The 18381-nt window shown below is 39.6% G+C and overlaps 1 protein-coding gene across 6 annotated transcripts in view; it reads right to left on the reverse strand.

Annotated features, from left to right (window-relative positions):
* Carpa (Carbonic anhydrase-related protein A) overlaps positions 1 to 18381 on the reverse strand; it is a 415480-nt gene that overhangs the window by 276796 nt on the left and 120303 nt on the right. The window contains exon 1 of one of the 6 annotated variants that reach the window (XM_076778853.1): positions 13455 to 13526. The exons of 4 other annotated variants lie outside the window; for them this stretch is intronic. Coding sequence is in view for 1 of the 2 variants with exons in the window: in XM_076778849.1 (XP_076634964.1) it covers positions 3430 to 3484 (55 nt within the window). In the remaining variant the exon portion in view is untranslated. Of the gene's footprint in view, positions 1 to 3429; positions 3619 to 13454; positions 13527 to 18381 lie in introns of those variants that run through there. One more of the 6 variants, XM_076778849.1, reaches the window with a different exon arrangement.

The following is an 18381-nucleotide window of genomic DNA, read 5'->3' on the forward strand; positions in this document are numbered from 1 at the left end:
TAAATTCAGATCAAACTTTCAATAGTACTTATATTCTAATACTAATAACCAGTAATCAGGCTAGTAATACATTTTTTACAGTCTACCGGGCACGAATTGCCATCTGAGCACGTTGGAACAATTGCTTCGTTAAATTACGTATGTATACTTCTACAGTATTCCAGAAATTAGTACTCAAGAATCTCTAAATCGATTCAGATCAAACTTTCATCAGGTAATCCAAGCTTCTAGAATATTTAATAAGAACTTTCAATCGTCCTAATCGTCATACCTATCATTCGCTCTTCAATAAAACAGTCGAGGAGCGTATATACAGGGTGTTCGGCCACTCCTGGGAAAAATTTTAATGGGGGATTCTAGAGGTCAAAATAAGACGAAAATCAAGAATACCAATTTGTTGATGAAGGCTTCGTTAAACAGTTATTAACGTTTAAAGTTCCGACTGTACTGAATTTTTTTCTCGAAAGTGGTTAGGATTTCGGGGGTATGTCTAATGACCAAAAATGATTGTAATTGATCCCCGCAACCGAAAATAATTTTTTCATAACGATTTGACAAATTTTTTTTCGCCGAAAAATTTCAGCACATTCCCGATTTTTTTTCTCGAAAGTGGATAGGATTTCGGGGGTATGTCTAATGACCAAAAATGATTGTAATTAACCCCCACAACTAAAAATAATTTTTTCATAACGATTTGACAAATTTTTTTTCGCCGAAAAATTTCAGCACCTTCCCGATTTTTTTTCTCGAAAGTGGATAGGATTTCGGGGGTATGTGTATTCACCAAAAATGATTGTAATTGACCCCCGCAACCGGAAATAATTTTTTCAGAACAATTTGAAATTTTTTTTTTTCGTCGAAAAATTTAGGCACCTACCCCCTGTCGATTTTTCTTAAAAAATCGATTTTCATTTTTAGTCATTTTGTTTGGCGCTATACGTAGGTACCCATGAGCCCTACTTCAGAAAAAAGTTTCATTGAAATATATTCACAATTGTAGGAGTTACGGTACTTTCAAATTTGGAACATTTTTATGGGGGATTTCTCATTTTACGGAGTCAAGGAACAACTTTTTCAATGTTGTTAGAATTTTTACATATTCTTCACCAAAATACGCGTTGTTTGCCGTTTGAAACATTAAAATCCTCTAATCCGTTCAGAAGTTATGACGTTTTAAAGATACGCGTGAAATTTCGCAGAACCATTTCTGGCCTCATATTAGATTTTCACTAAGGAATATTTTTCTCGAAAGTGCGTAGGAATTCGGGGCTATGTGTATTGACCAAAATTGATTGTAATTAACCCCCACAACTAAAAATAATTTTTTCATAACGATTTGACAAATTTTTTTTCGCCGAAAAATTTCAGCACCTTCCCGATTTTTTTTCTCGAAAGTGGATAGGATTTCGGGGGTATGTGTATTCACCAAAAACGATTGTAATTGACCCCCGCAACCGAAAATAATTTTTCCAGAACGATTTAAAACTTCTTAATTTTGTCGAAAAATTTCACACGTTCTCGAATTTTTTTCTCGAAACTGGGTAGGATTTCGGGGGTATGTCTATTCATCAAAAATAATTGTAATTGACCTCCGCAACCGGAAATAATTTTTTCAGAACGATTTGAAATTTTTTTTTTTCGTCGAAAAATTTAGGCACCTACCCCCTGTCGATTTTTCTTAAAAAATCGATTTTCATTTTTAGTCATTTTGTTTGGCGCTATACGTAGGTACCCATGAGCTCTACTTCAGAAAAAAGTTTCATTGAAATATATTCACAATTGTAGGAGTTATGGTCGTTTGAAAATTGAACCACTTTTATGGGGTTTTTCTCATTTTACGGGTTCAAGGACCAACTTTTCGAATATTTTTGCGATTTGTACATATTCTCCACCAAAATACGCGTAGTTTGCTTTTTTTTAAACATTAAAATCTTTCAATCCGTTCAGAAGTTATGACATTTTAAAGATTCGCATGAAAATTCAGAGAAGCAAATCTGGCCTCACATTAGATTTTCGGTAAAGAATTTTTTTCTTGAAAATGCGTAAGATTTCGGGGTTACGTGTAATGACCAAAAATGATTGCAATCGACTCTCGTAACCGAAAATAATTTTTCTAAAACGATTTGAAAAATTTTTTTTTCTGCCAAAACTTTCAGCACTTACTCGAATTTTTTTCTCGAAAGTGAGTAGGATTTCGAAAGTATGTGTATTCACCAAAAATAATTGTAATTGAGCCCCGCAACCGAAAATAATTTTTCCAGAACGATTTGAAATTTTCGAATTTAATTGTTAATAACATTTTAACGAAGCCTCCACCAACAAATTGGTATTCTTCATTTTCGTCTTATTTTGGCCTCTAGAATCCTCTATTAAAATTTTTCCCAGGGGTGGCCGAACACCCTGTATAGAAACGGAAGGGTCAGTCGAGCGCTTGCGAGAGATACGAGAGTGTGGCCCTCTGGTGGCGAGTACGCAAAGTGTCGCCACAAACGCGTCCGTCGTTAAGAAAGTTTCCCTTGAAACCTGTCGGTATTATAAAATCCCTAAAAAGTGAAATGATTAATAAATTTAAGCTCGTTAACCGCATTTCCGTGCGGGGAACGTGGAAGCGGATTCTAATTACGAGTGAAATTCGTGAAATCGTGGCATCGGAAGTCTTCGCGTCACGAGGACGTAGACAGGAAGGCGTCTCCACCCCGTTGGCTGTCGTCGGCCGCGCGAACCGCAGAGTGCACGCGTTCATTACGTCACAAAGACAGATTAGGAAACACGTGTGCCGTGTGTCATTCGCGCGAAAGACAAATGACAGCTGGCAGATATTCGAAGAGACGGACGAGCTGAAAGGGAGGACTGTAGACAGAGTTGGGAGCCGCGGGCGACGACGCGAAGGGATTTCATTCCGACTCTGATGAGAATCTTTTCCGCGGAACGCAGTATTTACGTAAATCTCGAAGAAACCCACGGCCGTCGTTAATTTGTTGAAAAACTGTTAATTATTCTTTCGAGAACAAAAGACGGACTAAATCGCAATTAAAGTTCCGCTTTAACCATCCTTTTCCAACGATCCCCCCTCCCCTCCACCTCCGTACCCCATACGTTTATACGTTTTATTGTCACTGGAACTTTCGTCGTAACATTCTCGTCATTCCTCGGTTTCGTTTCGTTTCGAGCGAACTCTTTGCATCGTTTAAAACCAGCAGACCAAACTTTTACTCGAAACCTAATGTCGTTACTTTGCAACGATCAAAGATAGTTTAGAGGTTATATTTCTGCCACGGGTCGACCATTACTTGTTCGAACGCATTTATATAAAATACGGGTATTTATGTTTTGTCAAATTATTTGTACAGTTTTTATTAACATTTCGACTCTGTTCATGGTGAATTTGGGAGAATGTATTGTAAAATTGAAAGAAAGGCATTCTCTTACTGTTAGAAGCGTCGACGCTCGTATTCTCGCTTTCAACTCGTGACGATCTCGCCATGCATTTCTGTCAGGTGTTTGGCGAGGAACGAGGTTGAATCAGGGATTAATTATTGATACACAATTATTGTAAACTGAACACTATTAAACGATATATATTAAACACAAAAGACGGTGCAGAACGAACGACAACGCGTGCACGCACAACACGGCCATATTGGATTACTGCGCACGCATGCGCACACCGCCAATGCTGTACTCGGGGCTAGCGGGGCCCGACGATATCGATCGAATATGGATCGTGTGTATTTCTCACGATTCGCCAACCTAATCCTGTGTTTCTAATCCTAATTAATAATCCTAATTAACAAAAATCACTCTGTATCGATAAAATTTGCACACCGAGAATCGTTCGTTTTACACAGACTGCATATCGAGGGGAAAATAAATTTTGAAATTAGAAAGATTTAAATCATTTGAAACTCGCGTGCAGTCTTCTCGAGGAAAATATTTAAACAAATTCTGTTTGTAGAGTCTTCGAAGATAAAACTGCCACGACCGTAATTGGTCGTTGAAAGAGCGAGTCTTCGCGATTGATGGTACATACCGGTAAACCGAGTTGCAGATTCTGCAAACGTCGACGGATTTTTCCCGGGGAAACGTCAAAAATTGTGAATCGCAAAGAGCTCGTCAGATAATGACGTCGGCAGAGGGCTCTTTTGGCACGTTTCAGCTCGCGTAGCCAGCGGAAAGCAAGAGGAACAGAAAGCAACCCGGCGAGTAGATAACGCGAGTGAAATGTGCACAGACATTATTTTTCCGGGTAAATGTCGCGTAATAGGAAAAGAGACGTGGGCTGGGGAACGTGCTGCTCGCTACCGGCGGCCCATCTTAACCGACGACGATTCCTTTTTCGGCGACGAAAAATAAGAAAAAGAACGACGGAGAAAACACTCACGCACCCCTAGAGAAATCGGATGCACGTCGACGCAAAGATTCGAAATCGTTTCTCACCGATCCCTGATCTCTCCGTAGACTTTCGCGAGACACAAATAAATTTTGCGCCCCCAAGATTGCTGAAATGCAGCATTTCGCGCACAGAAAATGTTTAGAAACGTTAAACGGTAGAGTAATCGATTTTTATTACACGAAATATGGACGATGCATCGAATCGTTAAGTTCTTATTATTTGTGTTTAAGAATTTTAAGAAACTAATGTTTCCTGGACAACGTGGATAAATATTCTGTTTATACTTTGGTGAGAACCTACGATGGTTTGGGTTAGATTTGAATTAGGTGTAGGTCTGGGTCCTACACCTCCAGGGCGATAACGTTAGTTTCAAATACAGAATGCTTGGTTTCACTAGAATAAACACGCGTCAAAGTTTCTCGACAAGCAGGCACCATCTAAATTATTGTTTAGTTTTCGAGTTATTTCGAATACTATAACACGAATGTTAGTACTAAAATTTGGGATAAATATTCATAATCGAACTTCTCACGCAGGTGAAACCAAAGTATTCTTTTCTTAATAATCGAACCACGATGATCAGAGGGTGTTGATATATTTTCGATCACTTTTCCCTCTCGTAGACATTTTACTATTTGAAAATCTTTTCGCGAGTCGTTTGGATGGCCCGGTAACAGAATTAACCGCGTTGGAGACTTTCGAAATCCCGAAACCGATCACCGGATTGCGCGTTTTCTTCATTTTCCGCCACTTTGGCTAACCAACCGTTCCAGAGTCGGTCAATCGGTCTGCCTCGACTCGGTCAACCGATATCAGTGATCTTCAAAGAGCGCCGCTTTGCGAAACTCGAGCTCGCCCACTCCAGAGATCGTTTGCCTTCGATACAAGTTCCACAGAATATAGGGTGGTCCGGTAACCGTCGCCACGAAATATCTACGAAACTTTGGACTTTGAACAGCAACTGTCCAACAAAAGTTGCACGATACAGAAGCAATCATCTTACAGCGATAGCAATTTCTCTGTAAGATAGTCACCTTTGCTTTGTCAAAGCGAATTACACTATCGGACAGAAGTATGGAACTCGCACTCTTTATGGCACCCACGGTGAACATTCGATCCTACGACAATTCAACTCGTCCTATACGTCAAAACGTTGCACAAACTACACAGAGATATACAAATTTCTACAAACGTTGTATCTACGATAACGCGAAACAAATTTCAAATGCAGAGCTGCAATAACTTTGCAACGACCATACAAACGCAGAAAATAATACGAAAGCTTGCTTTTAGTTTAATAAAAGTATTCTATTAAGAATAGCGCAAACACAATATAAACGTACGGAGGCAAAAATGGCTTGTATTACAGTTTGACTAATTACCTCGAAGAGCAGGTATAAAATATTCAAGAGAGAGTAATAATGGACGAGAAAAAGAATTTTTTTTTATAACGGAAATTTATTTTTCATTACATAGAAAGGTAAAGCATCTCATTAAAAACCCTCAGCGAGCTCCAAAGTACCCTTAAGAAAGAAACCGAGCGATAGAATGGTCCCTTCGGTGCCTCGCAACTTTCTTTCGACAAACTCTTTATCGAATCCTTCGGTTACGGGGGATATTAATGCGAAAACAGTTATCGGGCCACCCGGTATATACGTGACTAGCCTGCGTTCCACCGCTAAACGCCCCTTCACAAAACCACGCATTGATTCCGGCAACGTCGATACCAACGACCGCTCCGAAGTAACTTCCGTTCCGACGTTTCCGCGTTACGACTTCGCAAAATACCCAATCGCTCTCTTATGCAACGATACAGAGTTAATGAGAATCACCCGGAGCCTCGATTCGTTATATACTCGCGACAATTTTAAAGTCAAACGACCTTGGAAAATTCTTTTTAAACCATTCGATAGTTCAGCCCCAAACGAACGCCATTTCACGTAAATTTTTTTTGAAGAAACAATATTTAACTTCATCGTTGCGTATACGCATCGATTATTGTCAATAATAGACAATAATTGTTCTAAGAGCAATATTCGTTCACGAGACAGATATGTACGTCAACTTTTTATTACATTTTATACACGTTTGTTACGATGAATAATTGTCTTTGCGTTTTCTGAAGACATTCTAAAAAAAGGACATCTTTGCTTTCACCCAAATATACGATACTTCGACCAAAGAAACAGTGAATTTCGTTATTCGCAATTAAGGCTGCGCGTAAGTTGCAACGAACCGCGTCCGTCCGGTTGCAACTCAAACAAAGCGAGCGTCTGTTAAAATTATCTCCCCCGCGACATTGTAGAACTACGCGAACAAACAGGGAACCTACAACGCGATTCGAGACGTAACCTACTTTTTAACAGGCGTAAATAACAAATTGGGCGCGTGCAACGAATTCCTCGACGATCAAATCGATCGTTGCTAATTAGAAATTGAATTCGTCCAACGCGCGGCTAGCATAAAAATCGGTAGATTTTTCGTACGGGCAAACGCCGGGGAAGCTTTGTTATTGAATCGATCGGCCGACCAAAAGCTCGAAACGTCGCGATCGCAATTACATTGTTTGCAATATTTTCCGCGCGCTGTAAGTTCCGCGAGCAGGACGACCGTACAGCGGACGAAACGTACGGAAACTTTAATTGGAATAGAGGCAAATAAATAACCGACGATGCTCCGTCGATCGACCGGTCGAATGCGATTTAATAAGTACGATCCAATCAGCTCCGTGATTGGACGAGCCACGAATATCAAGTGCCTCACGAATTCGCGAGAGTTGCCGATTCGACGCATCCGTTCGTTTCCGTCGAGCATCCCTATCGTTTTATCTGCTCTGCTGGATGATATTTTGTCCCATTAAACTCCATATCCGAACGAACCGCTGCTGATGTCATCAGGTTGCATCGAGTTGCCAATTTTGCAGTTTTCTCCTACCCCCTCGCCCACGCCCCGCGACGGCGACATTAGTATTATTAACCCGTGACCGGAAGACGCACGTGCACCGCAACAGGAATACCCGGAACACGACCGATATTTCGTTGCAAACTTTATCGTTCCTCGGTATTTCGCTAAAAAATTACGATTTTTATTTTCTCGAAATTATTGCGGGAACAATTTATTGTTTATGCTTAATTTTCACCGTTTCGAGAAAATCTTAGGTCTTCCACGAGTTCTATACTACAATTTAAAGCAATGTTTTTCAATATTTTCCACGCTTGTTTCTTTCCCCAAATTTGGTGAATAATTTACACGCCCAAAGTTTCGAACGAGTACACATGGATTTTTCCTTACAAAGAGGTGAAGTTATTTGTAAATTTATTTTGTTAAAATTTTATAAGCGATAATTCCTTAGATATTACAGGGGTTTATTCCCTTAATAAATGAATAATAATAATAAAGGAGTAAATTTTGTCTACGCCTTATTAAGAAAGGAAATAAAATTCATCCAATAGACGGTTAATGAAAAAGAAAGCAACCTGTATATACGTTTATGTTTCACTATAACTGGTGACAAACGACTCATAAATTCTGCGAGCCGATAAGAAGGGAATTTATCGAGTTTGCGAATTCCAATATCGGGATCATATTGGCTTTATCAACAGACTTCGAGTGTTTGCGAATTCCAAGTTTCTTCGGTGGTCAGCATCGTAAACTGGTCACGAGCAAATAACGCAGTTTCTATATTAGTTCGATAATTCGACAAACAGTTTTATCGAATCGCTCGTTCCACGCGCTAGAAACTAACTTTTCAACAATTATTCAAATATATTATGTACCTCTGTTTCTGCACGTCACATTTTATAATACAAAGAAATTTTAAACGTTGACGAGTCACGGATGTAAAAAAAAATCTCGCCAGTAACTATCGAGCGGAACAACGATCGCCAAGAATTGCAAAAGCAATCAAGGTTCGAGGCGTTTCTTCCAAGAAAAATAATTTTACGAACAAATGGAAAAAGGAAGCGTTTCTCTCCGGGACAAAAATGAATTCGTTCGATCTCTTAGCCGGAACGCTGACATTCTTCGCGAAGTAACGCACAGCTGAGCAATCGAGCGTGGAAAAATAATTGGAAAATAATTCTGTCGATCGGAAATCTATCCTTGGCTGTGCAACGAACAATACCTCTCTCTGAACCGATGCTTTCTTCTCGTTCTTATCGCTGGAAAACACTGTACACCCGGGGAAACCTATCCGTGTCTCGATCGTTATTGCTTCAACAAGAATTTCTTTCGTCGTAATCCACGAACTCGTGGATTAGAAACGATCGTCGAAGACTTTGACGACGATAAAAAATTCTCTAATGAACTTATACTTTTCGGCTGTAGGGTCGTTCGTTTACGATGCAATCTAGACAGATCATTAAAAAGCTATACGTCAAAACGAAATGGGTCTTCATTTATTCAAAAGAAACACCCCTTCGTTGCAGTTATGCAAAAGATAAAAAGAATAATGAATAATGGAGATGTGACCTCACGCACGAAAAGTAATATCCTTTTAATCTTCGATATCGAGTACTGTCAACGTCGATAAAACATTTTATTTTTAATTTATCTCAATTTCAAATAGAAAAGTTTCGTTTCGAAGTCCGTTGAATCTGGGTCTAAATTGGGTTCCCACGTTATGCGAACAAATCTGGGAAAAATGTATCTCGAGAAGACGTCGAGGCGTCTGAAGAATTTGAGAGAACAGTGACGTATTAATCCACGTGACGCCTCGCGCTTCAAACGTATTCAAGGAAATATCTACTAGCAGAGGCAAGAAGTGTTTAGTTTACGGGGCACTCTGTCTCTCGCGATCTACGCAATAAGAAACCAGAACGTTCCCGTAGCTTCAAAGAATTGAAATTTCACCTTTTTCGATGTGACAATTTTCTAGAAGTTACGAACCACTAACCTTAATGCGCCTGGTGCGCGCGTGGGGTTGTAAAACTGGACGTAATGGAGACTTAATGACTTCAGGAATGCATTGTGGTGTTTACATCGCGATAGTATGTCTAATACATTAGCAGATGATATCTGTTAATGTTGAAAGGCGAAACGAACATATCTGCGCAATTAGTGCTGATATTCACTCTGGAAAGGAACGGAGCTATAAATATATTCTGAATGTCCAAGATGCTAACATCTCAATTACAAAATACTCGGTTGAAACAAATATCCACACCCTGCACTTAAATTTATTTCTATTTTAACGTTTTTCTAGCCCCTGACACCATCTTGGAAGAGGATTACTAGACTCTAACTTTCCATATTTTCGAGTCGTAGATGATCAAGCACTCGGGGGTCATTCTCAATACGTTGCTTTCTATTCGAACAAAGTCTCTACGTATTTGCACAATTCTCCGCGAGACGAAGGCCCACTGTGTTTGTTAAAAAGTGCGATCCTGAGGACCGTCTGAAAGAGAGGCGTAGCAAAGCGACGCAAATTGAAACAAATGTGAACTTATATGCGTCGCCGTGCATTTCAGTCGCTTTACTGTCGGCTCGTTTCATTTCCGGCCGTCGACAGTACGGTTTTATTGGTGTTACGGGGCGTTATGGTTTTCTGCCGTTATTGTCACTCGTTCTCTTAGCCCCTCGTTCCGCGATGAACGAGACGGAGCCTTTGCTTTTCGCCCGACTGGCGGCCACCCACTCCTTTTCGTGGCCCCTTGAAATTAAACCCGACTCCTTTCAACACTCCCGACGAGCTTTTTTACAAGCTGGAAGTCACAATTCGCGCGTACTCCGGCGTTATCCCGGACAATTCGAGCGAGCCTTCGTACGACTCTTCGCGGCGACGATGAATCGAACAATTTTATTCTTGGCGGTGTCGTATTCTTTTATTTTCGTTTCCGCGCGCCTGAAGTATGATTTCAGCGCCCCTGGCTCGAGAAAAAAGTTTGTTACGACGATTCGACGAGCTTTTATAATTATTTCGATGGAATTTCCCAGAATAGATTAATAATCGCTTCTTTTAGCGCGAAGAGAAAACGTTAAATTCGATCGTTTACAAGTAGATGTAGTAATTTAGAAAATTCGTCGAATTCTATGTCGTATTTTATAATAGAATGTTAACTGATAAGAATTTCGATAGGTGGAGGTTCGACACGTTTAGTAGAGTGTATTCAGATTTCGATTTTGATTTTACAACACCCAAATTGAGGATTCCTGTTCGAGAGCTTGTAGACATTTTAAGGAGACAAGCTCGAAAGTGCCGCTTGAATTTAACTAGCAATATCTGAGGGTATATTGGTGTCGTACAGCCCGTATCAAATATACGATAAATTTTTAGTACCCGATTATTCCAAGGTCTATTTGAGCGTGCTGTCCAATAAGTTCGCATTATTTATTTATTACCCCAGGCCGTGAAAAGGGATTTGTCGAGCACTATATAAAAATGGATCGCGAGAAAGACGACGTTTCGAGCAACTGAATCGATAATATTCAAAACAGATCCAACGCAATTGTTCGAAATTAAGTGCAATCGATTTCAATAACATTAAACGTAAATGAATTCTAAAAACATTTTTGAGTCAAATGCTAATAAATTTAATAGTCGAATCTTTGTAGGAAATATTTTTAGAGACGACGTTTCAAGCAACTGAATCCACGATATTTTTAAAAAATTTTCGAAGGCAATTATTCGCAATTAAGTACACTCCATTTTAATGACATTAAACGTAAATGAATTCTAAAAACATTTTTGAGTCAAATGCTAATAAATTTAATAGTCGAATCTTTGTAGGAAATATTTTTAGAGACGAAGTTTCAAGTAACCAAATCCACGATATTTTTAAAAAATTTTCGAAGGCAATTATTCGGAATTACGCCTGATTTTAATGACATTAAATTTCAATGAATTCTAAAAACAATTTTGGATGAATCTTGTTAATTTTAATAGGAATTTTAGTCCATACGTCGGATTTTGAAATCAAATTCGTGTCATAATTAATTTATACGATCGAACCTGGGGTAACAAATTAGTTACTTTTACTTTTAAATTAGTCGATTAAGGATATTTTGGAACGTTTGGTTCCTATTAAATCTCATCGACTATATTAAATCTCTAGTATGCCAAATCTTATTGAAAGTTTATTTCAACAGACAACGGTTGAAATTAATTAAACGTGCACGAACGCTCGTGTAAATTACCGGGAGCAATTGGAACGATGAAACTGTTCGATCTTCGTCCCATTTTCTTTCCACCTTTCAGCCCTGCGCGGACTCTCGCGTGTGTGAACAAGCCATAACTCAGGAATTCTATTGCCGAACTTGGGTTATAACCGCGAAACTTCGTTTTAAAGGTCCATCGATTCTAAAAGTTCTTTGGTTAATTCCACCTTCGTTTTCCGGATCCCATTAACGCCGCCGCTGGCAATCACAGACTGACACACTGTCGATCGTAAACTTTAATTATTCCTTCCACCGCTATATACCTACAATCAACAACGTTTCAATCCAAAACAGAATCTTTCGCTACCATTTCAAAGTAAAAAACTAACCCAGAAATAAATTCCATAAGAAATTCGAGGTACGAAAAACGAAAATTAAATTCTACGGTTGAGAAGGAAAAAAATGTCGAAAACAATCTCTCCACCGCTATATAGCTACTATCAACAACGTTGCAATCTAAAACAGAATCTTTGGCTACCATTTCAAAGTAAAAGACTAACCCAGAAATAAATTCCATAAGAAATTGAAGGTACAAAAAACGAAAATTAAATTCTACGGTTGAGAAGGACAAAAATGTCGAAAACAATCTCTCCACCGCTATATAGCTACTATCAACAACATTTCAATCTAAAACAGAATCTTTGGCTACCATTTCAAAGTAAAAAACTAACCCAGGAATACATTCCATAAGAAATTGAAGGTACGAAAAATGAAAATTAAATTCTACGGTTGAAAAGGAAAAAAATGTCGAAAACAATTTTTCCATCGCTATATAGCTACTATCAACAACGTTTCCATCCAAAACAGAATCCTTCGCTACCATTTCAAAGTAAAAAACTAACCCAGAAATAAATTCCATAAGAAATTCGAGGTACGAAAAATGAAAATTAAATTCTACGGTTGAGAAGGAAAAAAATGTCGAAAACAATTTTTCCATCGCTATATAGCTACTATCAACAACGTTTCAATCCAAAACAGAATCTTTGGCTACCATTTCAAAGTAAAAAACTAACCCAGAAATAAATTCCATAAGAAATTCGAGGTACGAAAAACGAAAATTAAATTCTACGGTTGAAAAGGAAAAAAATGTCGAAAACAATTTTTCCATCGCTATATAGCTACTATCAACAACGTTTCCATCCAAAACAAAATCTTTCGCTACCATTTCAAAGTAAAAAACTAACCCAGAAATACATTCCATAAGAAATTGAAGGTACGAAAAATGAAAATTAAATTCTACGGTTAAAAAGGAAGAAAAAATTTGTAAAAAAATCTATCCGTGGAGCCCAAGTTAAGAGCCTAAAATGGTACTCTGTTTCTGAATGCTTTCCAATAACAATTTAATTTATTACAAAATGCTTTCAGTGTCTGGTATCGCGTGGAAACCGCCCCCGCGTACCGTGCACCCGGGGGTGCACTGAAATCTGCCATACAGCGAGATGCTTTGCAATCGCGTCAGCAGAATCTTGCTTTGAAACTTTATTCGTCTACTTCCTGTGATGGAACATCCGACCATGAATGTCCGCGAAACTGTAGCTTTTCCTGTTTCCTGCTGAATAGGGAGAAATGGGATTTGGGGATAAGTCGTAAGTCTACTAACGGAGAATGAGCAAACCAAGGGGTTGGCAACAGCCCACCCAAGGGGCGAAGTTGCGACAAAAGGGTTGGAATAGAGAAATTACGGACTCGCCGCTCGTGAGATTTATTCTGATGATAATAACAACGAATTGAAAGACGGAAATCGAGACCCATCGTTTCCTAATGTCTCCTCGAATATGTTTCAAATCGTGAAATTCCAACGAAAATACGATCTGAAAATATTCTTGATACAACAATCCTCCGTTTAAGTTAACTAATTCTATTTTACTTCTAATTTCTGATCAAGGAAATGTTTGTAGAAGCTTACGGTACTGTTGTTTCTAGTTTTGCACTGCATGCTGTACAACTGTCTCTAGATAATTGGCTGCTTTCAGACACCACGTACCTGAAACATAAAAATTGCATTCGGCGTTAAAATTAACGTTTCTCGTTTAAATAGAGGATTTTGCAAATTTAATAATGCGTTAGTTAACGGGTTAAGGTAAAACGTTAGCGGGAAAAATTTTAATTAGAAGCCATCCGATGATGAATATACGAAACAAAAAAAATTTCCCCAACACTCGCACCCGGGGACATGGTAAATTGCGTTTCGCCAATTTATTCTTGTAACCTATTTCATTTATGTTCCAAACCTGGAAGGAATTAATTACAGCATTGGAAGCATGTGTGTGCTCCGCGGAATTCTGAACAGGAGTTTTCGAGACATAATCGTGTTACCGATATACAGTCGCGTGCAAAAGTATCGGTCCACCAGTTTCCTCTTCGATAACATCCAAGTATGAAACTTTTCTCACATCGAGAATAATAAATTTCAACATGAAACATGATTGTAATTGACCCCCGCAACCGAAAATAATTTTTTTAGAAAGATTTGAAAAATTTTAACACCTACCCGATTTTTTTTCTCATTAATTTCCCTCGAGTAATTATCATCGAATTTAACAGTTCGAACTCTATTTGATAAGAGAACTGGATAGCCAAGAAAGCTGTAAATACAGCTATTTGTTCCTAATGTCTTTAATTCGAACATTAAGATTGCACGTATGTATATATGCCGCACGTATCCGTAAAGTTTGAAAATTTTTTTTGGTTTTCGACGTCCGGAAATGATTCCGTCCAGGACGTGGATCGATCGTATCGTGTTTAGGAACTTTCCTTATATCCGATCGGTCGAATTGATATCGACGTACGGGGATCGAGAGGCTGAAACTGGATTTCGAAGAGGAACGGTTAAGCGTGGGTGGGAGAGGATAGGGCTCTCGAGTAAGTCGTAAGTCGGCAGACAAAACGCGGAAAGGTTAGGAGAGTTACGACGGGAATAGAACGGGCGGGAAAGTAGTCGCGGGACGAATAAAAGTAACGGGATAGAGGGAACGTTTCGAACTATCGCGAGGATGTAAACTTGCTATCGGCGGCAGACAGCCGGCCCCCCCAGCCAGACGACGGGCGTAGTTCTCTGTCGAACGGGAAGTAGCATGGGCGAGGCTGACAGAAGGCGCGCCAGTTCCTTCATTGTTTCGACAACTTTTCGGCGGGAAAAGTTGCTCGACGCCCCGACGATATAGCGCGGGAACGACGACCACGCTTCTTTTTTTTTTCTACAAAGTTACGTTACATTTCCCTCGGAATTCGGGTCGCGGCGTTCCCACGGGACGGCTTTTAACGCTACGGTTGAAAGAATTATCGTACCATCGCCAGAGACGCGTACGATTTTCTGGAATCGCGTATTCGCGGATTCCAGGATCAGATTTTCCATTCCTAGCGAAAACAAACTCTTACTTCTGATGTTCGAAGGTTGGATCCTCACAGCGTGTCATAAATATAAAACCGCTCTAAAATTTTCAATTTTTCTACGTTGCTGTTGAAACAACGAAAAGCAAAGTGTACTGTGTTTGAAATTGGGTTTAGAAACGGTATTCTGCCAAAGAAGGATAAATTCTATCCACTAGAAAAAGGAAGAATTACGGAAAGATAATTTAGTAATGCGTAGGACCTCCTTTATTTTCAAGAATTTCAGTTACTCTAATGCACCTAATATGCAGAAATATAAAAAATACCTAAAGCGAGTTACAAATTATTTAGGGGTTGAGATAACCCTCCGCAAAGCTCCCATTTCTTTAATTCTACGTGAATTTGCATAAAGATCCGCAGTCTAAACATTACACGATATAAAAGACTCAAGTAAAAGAGCAGCATAAAAATTTCAAATTAAGCTTCGCGAAGAGGGTGAAAAACTCAATACTGGAATCTTTTTTTTGAGATTAGAATTCCCTTTTGCTGTGCAGTTAGGGTCGAAGGAATAAATAAGGATCGTCGATAACAAGAGTAACGAGGAAATCAAAGCGACGACGTTCTCCGAGACGCTTTAATACACGACTGAGGCGTCAGTTACGGTCTACCCTAACCGAGCTAACGCCTACTTGGACAAATCCCCATAATACCAGGCGCGTTTCGTCTTTCTTTCAACGTCCCAAGTAAACCCCAGTGGAGCGCCACTAGAGTCGTCGCGACCAGAGAGCTCGTGCTAAGAGCACCACGATGAAGGAACATACTCACGTTACGATAGAGATTAATAACGTTTTTAACGGCACGAAACGCGTCGTTGATTATCCAACGAACCTCGATGCATCAGGGGTGGAGACTGAACGAAGGACGCCGGCACGTATGCTAGGGGAGTTTGTCAAAGTAATTCGAGCTTTCTTCGGTGGCTCCGATTCCTCTCACGTACGTCCAAGTTCTCGTCTTTACCTCCTCGGATCCTTATTATCCTATATCCGTGACCATAATCCGTGCTTGCCAAATGACCTCGACCGAGCCATGAAATCGTTGCAATAACGCCTCGACGTTTTCATCGTGCTCGATGCCCAGACGCAAGACGGTCGTCCGGTGGACGGGAGAAATTAATTACCGAAATTAAATCTAACAAAGCGTCACTCGAGATCGAATTATGGCGCTGGAATACGTGGACGAGTTTTATTATTATTATTAGTGGGGAGAAGTATCTTATTCTTAAATAAAGAAAACAATTAAAAAAGTTCATATAAACAGACCCTGTTTTCGAGCTACGACGAGTTGTATATTAGTATAAGTATCTTGAATGAATGAACTATGCTTATCTCACTGTTTATAAATATCATATTACAATAGAGTATCTCAGTATTTATCAATGATAAAACGTCTCTAGGCCTGTGTTCGGATGCAAGGAGCTCATTTCGAACATTTGTTGCAAAGATAAGTAAATACTGTATATTAAAGAAGAAACTCGCCATAATTCGGAAACAAGGTCGAATGGGACGTATGTTTATATGAAATTTTTTTATTTATCTAGTCCTAAAATGGGTCCCACATGCTACAGAACACATTTTTTTAATATTAATTATTGTTGTTAGTTTTGTACGTGAAAGTGAATTGTTCGTGGTACAAAAATAAACGTGGCCAGTAAATATTCTCGTACACCAAGGGTCGATATATCGGCCAACAGTGTAAGGGTTGTTATAAAGGTGGTTGTTGTAACTTTTTTTACACGAATCGTATAAGCAGCACGGTTCAAACTATTACGAAACCTGCCAATTTTGTTTGTAGACTTCAAATAAAATAGCGTGAAAGCGGTGCGGTCGGTCGAGCGCGTGGGTGGTTTACCTGAAAAGGGGAGTACCGTGGCTATTAACAGCTCATTACGATGTCTATTATAAAATACACAGGTACCCTTATTTTCTAGAGGAAGCTTCCACGAGTCACATTTTTTTAAAATTTAAAAATAACAATTTCCCTCGCTTTATACAACCACCTTGGACTTCGAGTAGAATAAATGATCCGATTTGTAGGAGAACAGAAGAGGAAAGGAGGCGACTGGGATATCGGGAAGTCGTCTAAGTCGGTCGAGCGCTTGTGAGAACGCGACCCCTCTGGCGGCGAGCATGGGAAGCAACGCCACACATCGGACAGTGGGCCATCCGAAACGTTAGCAAAAATTAATAGAAACGAATACCACGCTTTGCAACATTTCACAAAACCTGCATTACAGAGAGCAAACAAATTTATTTAACAACAGCACACGGAATATCCCGTCGAAATAATATTAATGCACGAAACAACACATTTTCCCAATCTGCTCCCAAACGCGATATCTAAATATTTGAAATATTTTCGCGAGTGTAACGCGACTCGTTTTCATCCCAACTGGTTAATCCGCGTAGCGAGGTTTTTGGGTTCGTGGATGGTGATAATGGAACAAATCGATTACCAAACGAGACACACGCGACGTAGGCGCGAGAGGGACGGAATAACTTTTCTCCATGGAGAAAAATCGTGGCAGTTCGACAAGATTCAGTGGGCGACCGGGATCGGCGTAAACTCCGACGGAGGACAGATCAGGCACGCGTAAGTTCAGAATTCAACGGACGATGTCGAGAACGTGCACAGCGATTCCAAGGAATTCAGTTAATCGTTTCGAACGCGCGGAATCTCGGGAGGAACGATATGTACCCGAGGCGGCGAGGACGAAGGAACGATATAGAAAATCTGCGGTAGTCAGCGGGTTTCCTTTCTACGGTGGCGGATTCGTGTAATTTAATGAATTTTCACGGAAAGCTTCGAGACTTAGACAACTTCCCAACGTGGAATTTAGATTGAATGATTTTGATGGGACGCCAGAAGTCGAGCTTTCTATGGGAAATTTCAACTCGAGCCACGTTCCCCGAAGAAACCCCAAAGATCGTGTGCAAAATCGACGGTTCTAATTGTAAGTCGAGGAACGAAGCTCCACGGAAGCTTCGAAGGAACGTTTATTTAGAAAAATATTGTCACTGAGTTGAGAAAAACACTCGGACTTGTCTTCCTAAATCAACTTTAACACACTTGCTATATTTAAGTCACGTTTAATGTCCCGTAAAATAGAGACTGTGCAGAGGATTTTAGAAAGCACACTTCGAGTTTCCACAGCCTTGTAACTTACTTACAGGTAATTCAATCCAACTGTTTGACGAATACAATTGAGAAGTATGATCGAGAATCGAAGTAGGTCGTACCATCGCGCGTATTTCGAAAAAATTTTCTGAGTTAGCGCGGACAGTGAACTTTGAAGCATCTTCACAGTTTTATGCTACTCGAAGATTCAACTTCGAATCTGTTTCTAAAACGGACGAAGTTATTAGCATGAGAAAGAGAAGTATATTAAACTGCAAAATGTAAATTAATCGAAAAGTAAGTTTGGACTTACTAGAGTAACTTAAGAG

Source organism: Colletes latitarsis, chromosome 11, assembly GCF_051014445.1.
Source record: "Colletes latitarsis isolate SP2378_abdomen chromosome 11, iyColLati1, whole genome shotgun sequence".
In the NCBI taxonomy this organism is placed as follows: domain Eukaryota; kingdom Metazoa; phylum Arthropoda; class Insecta; order Hymenoptera; family Colletidae; genus Colletes; species Colletes latitarsis.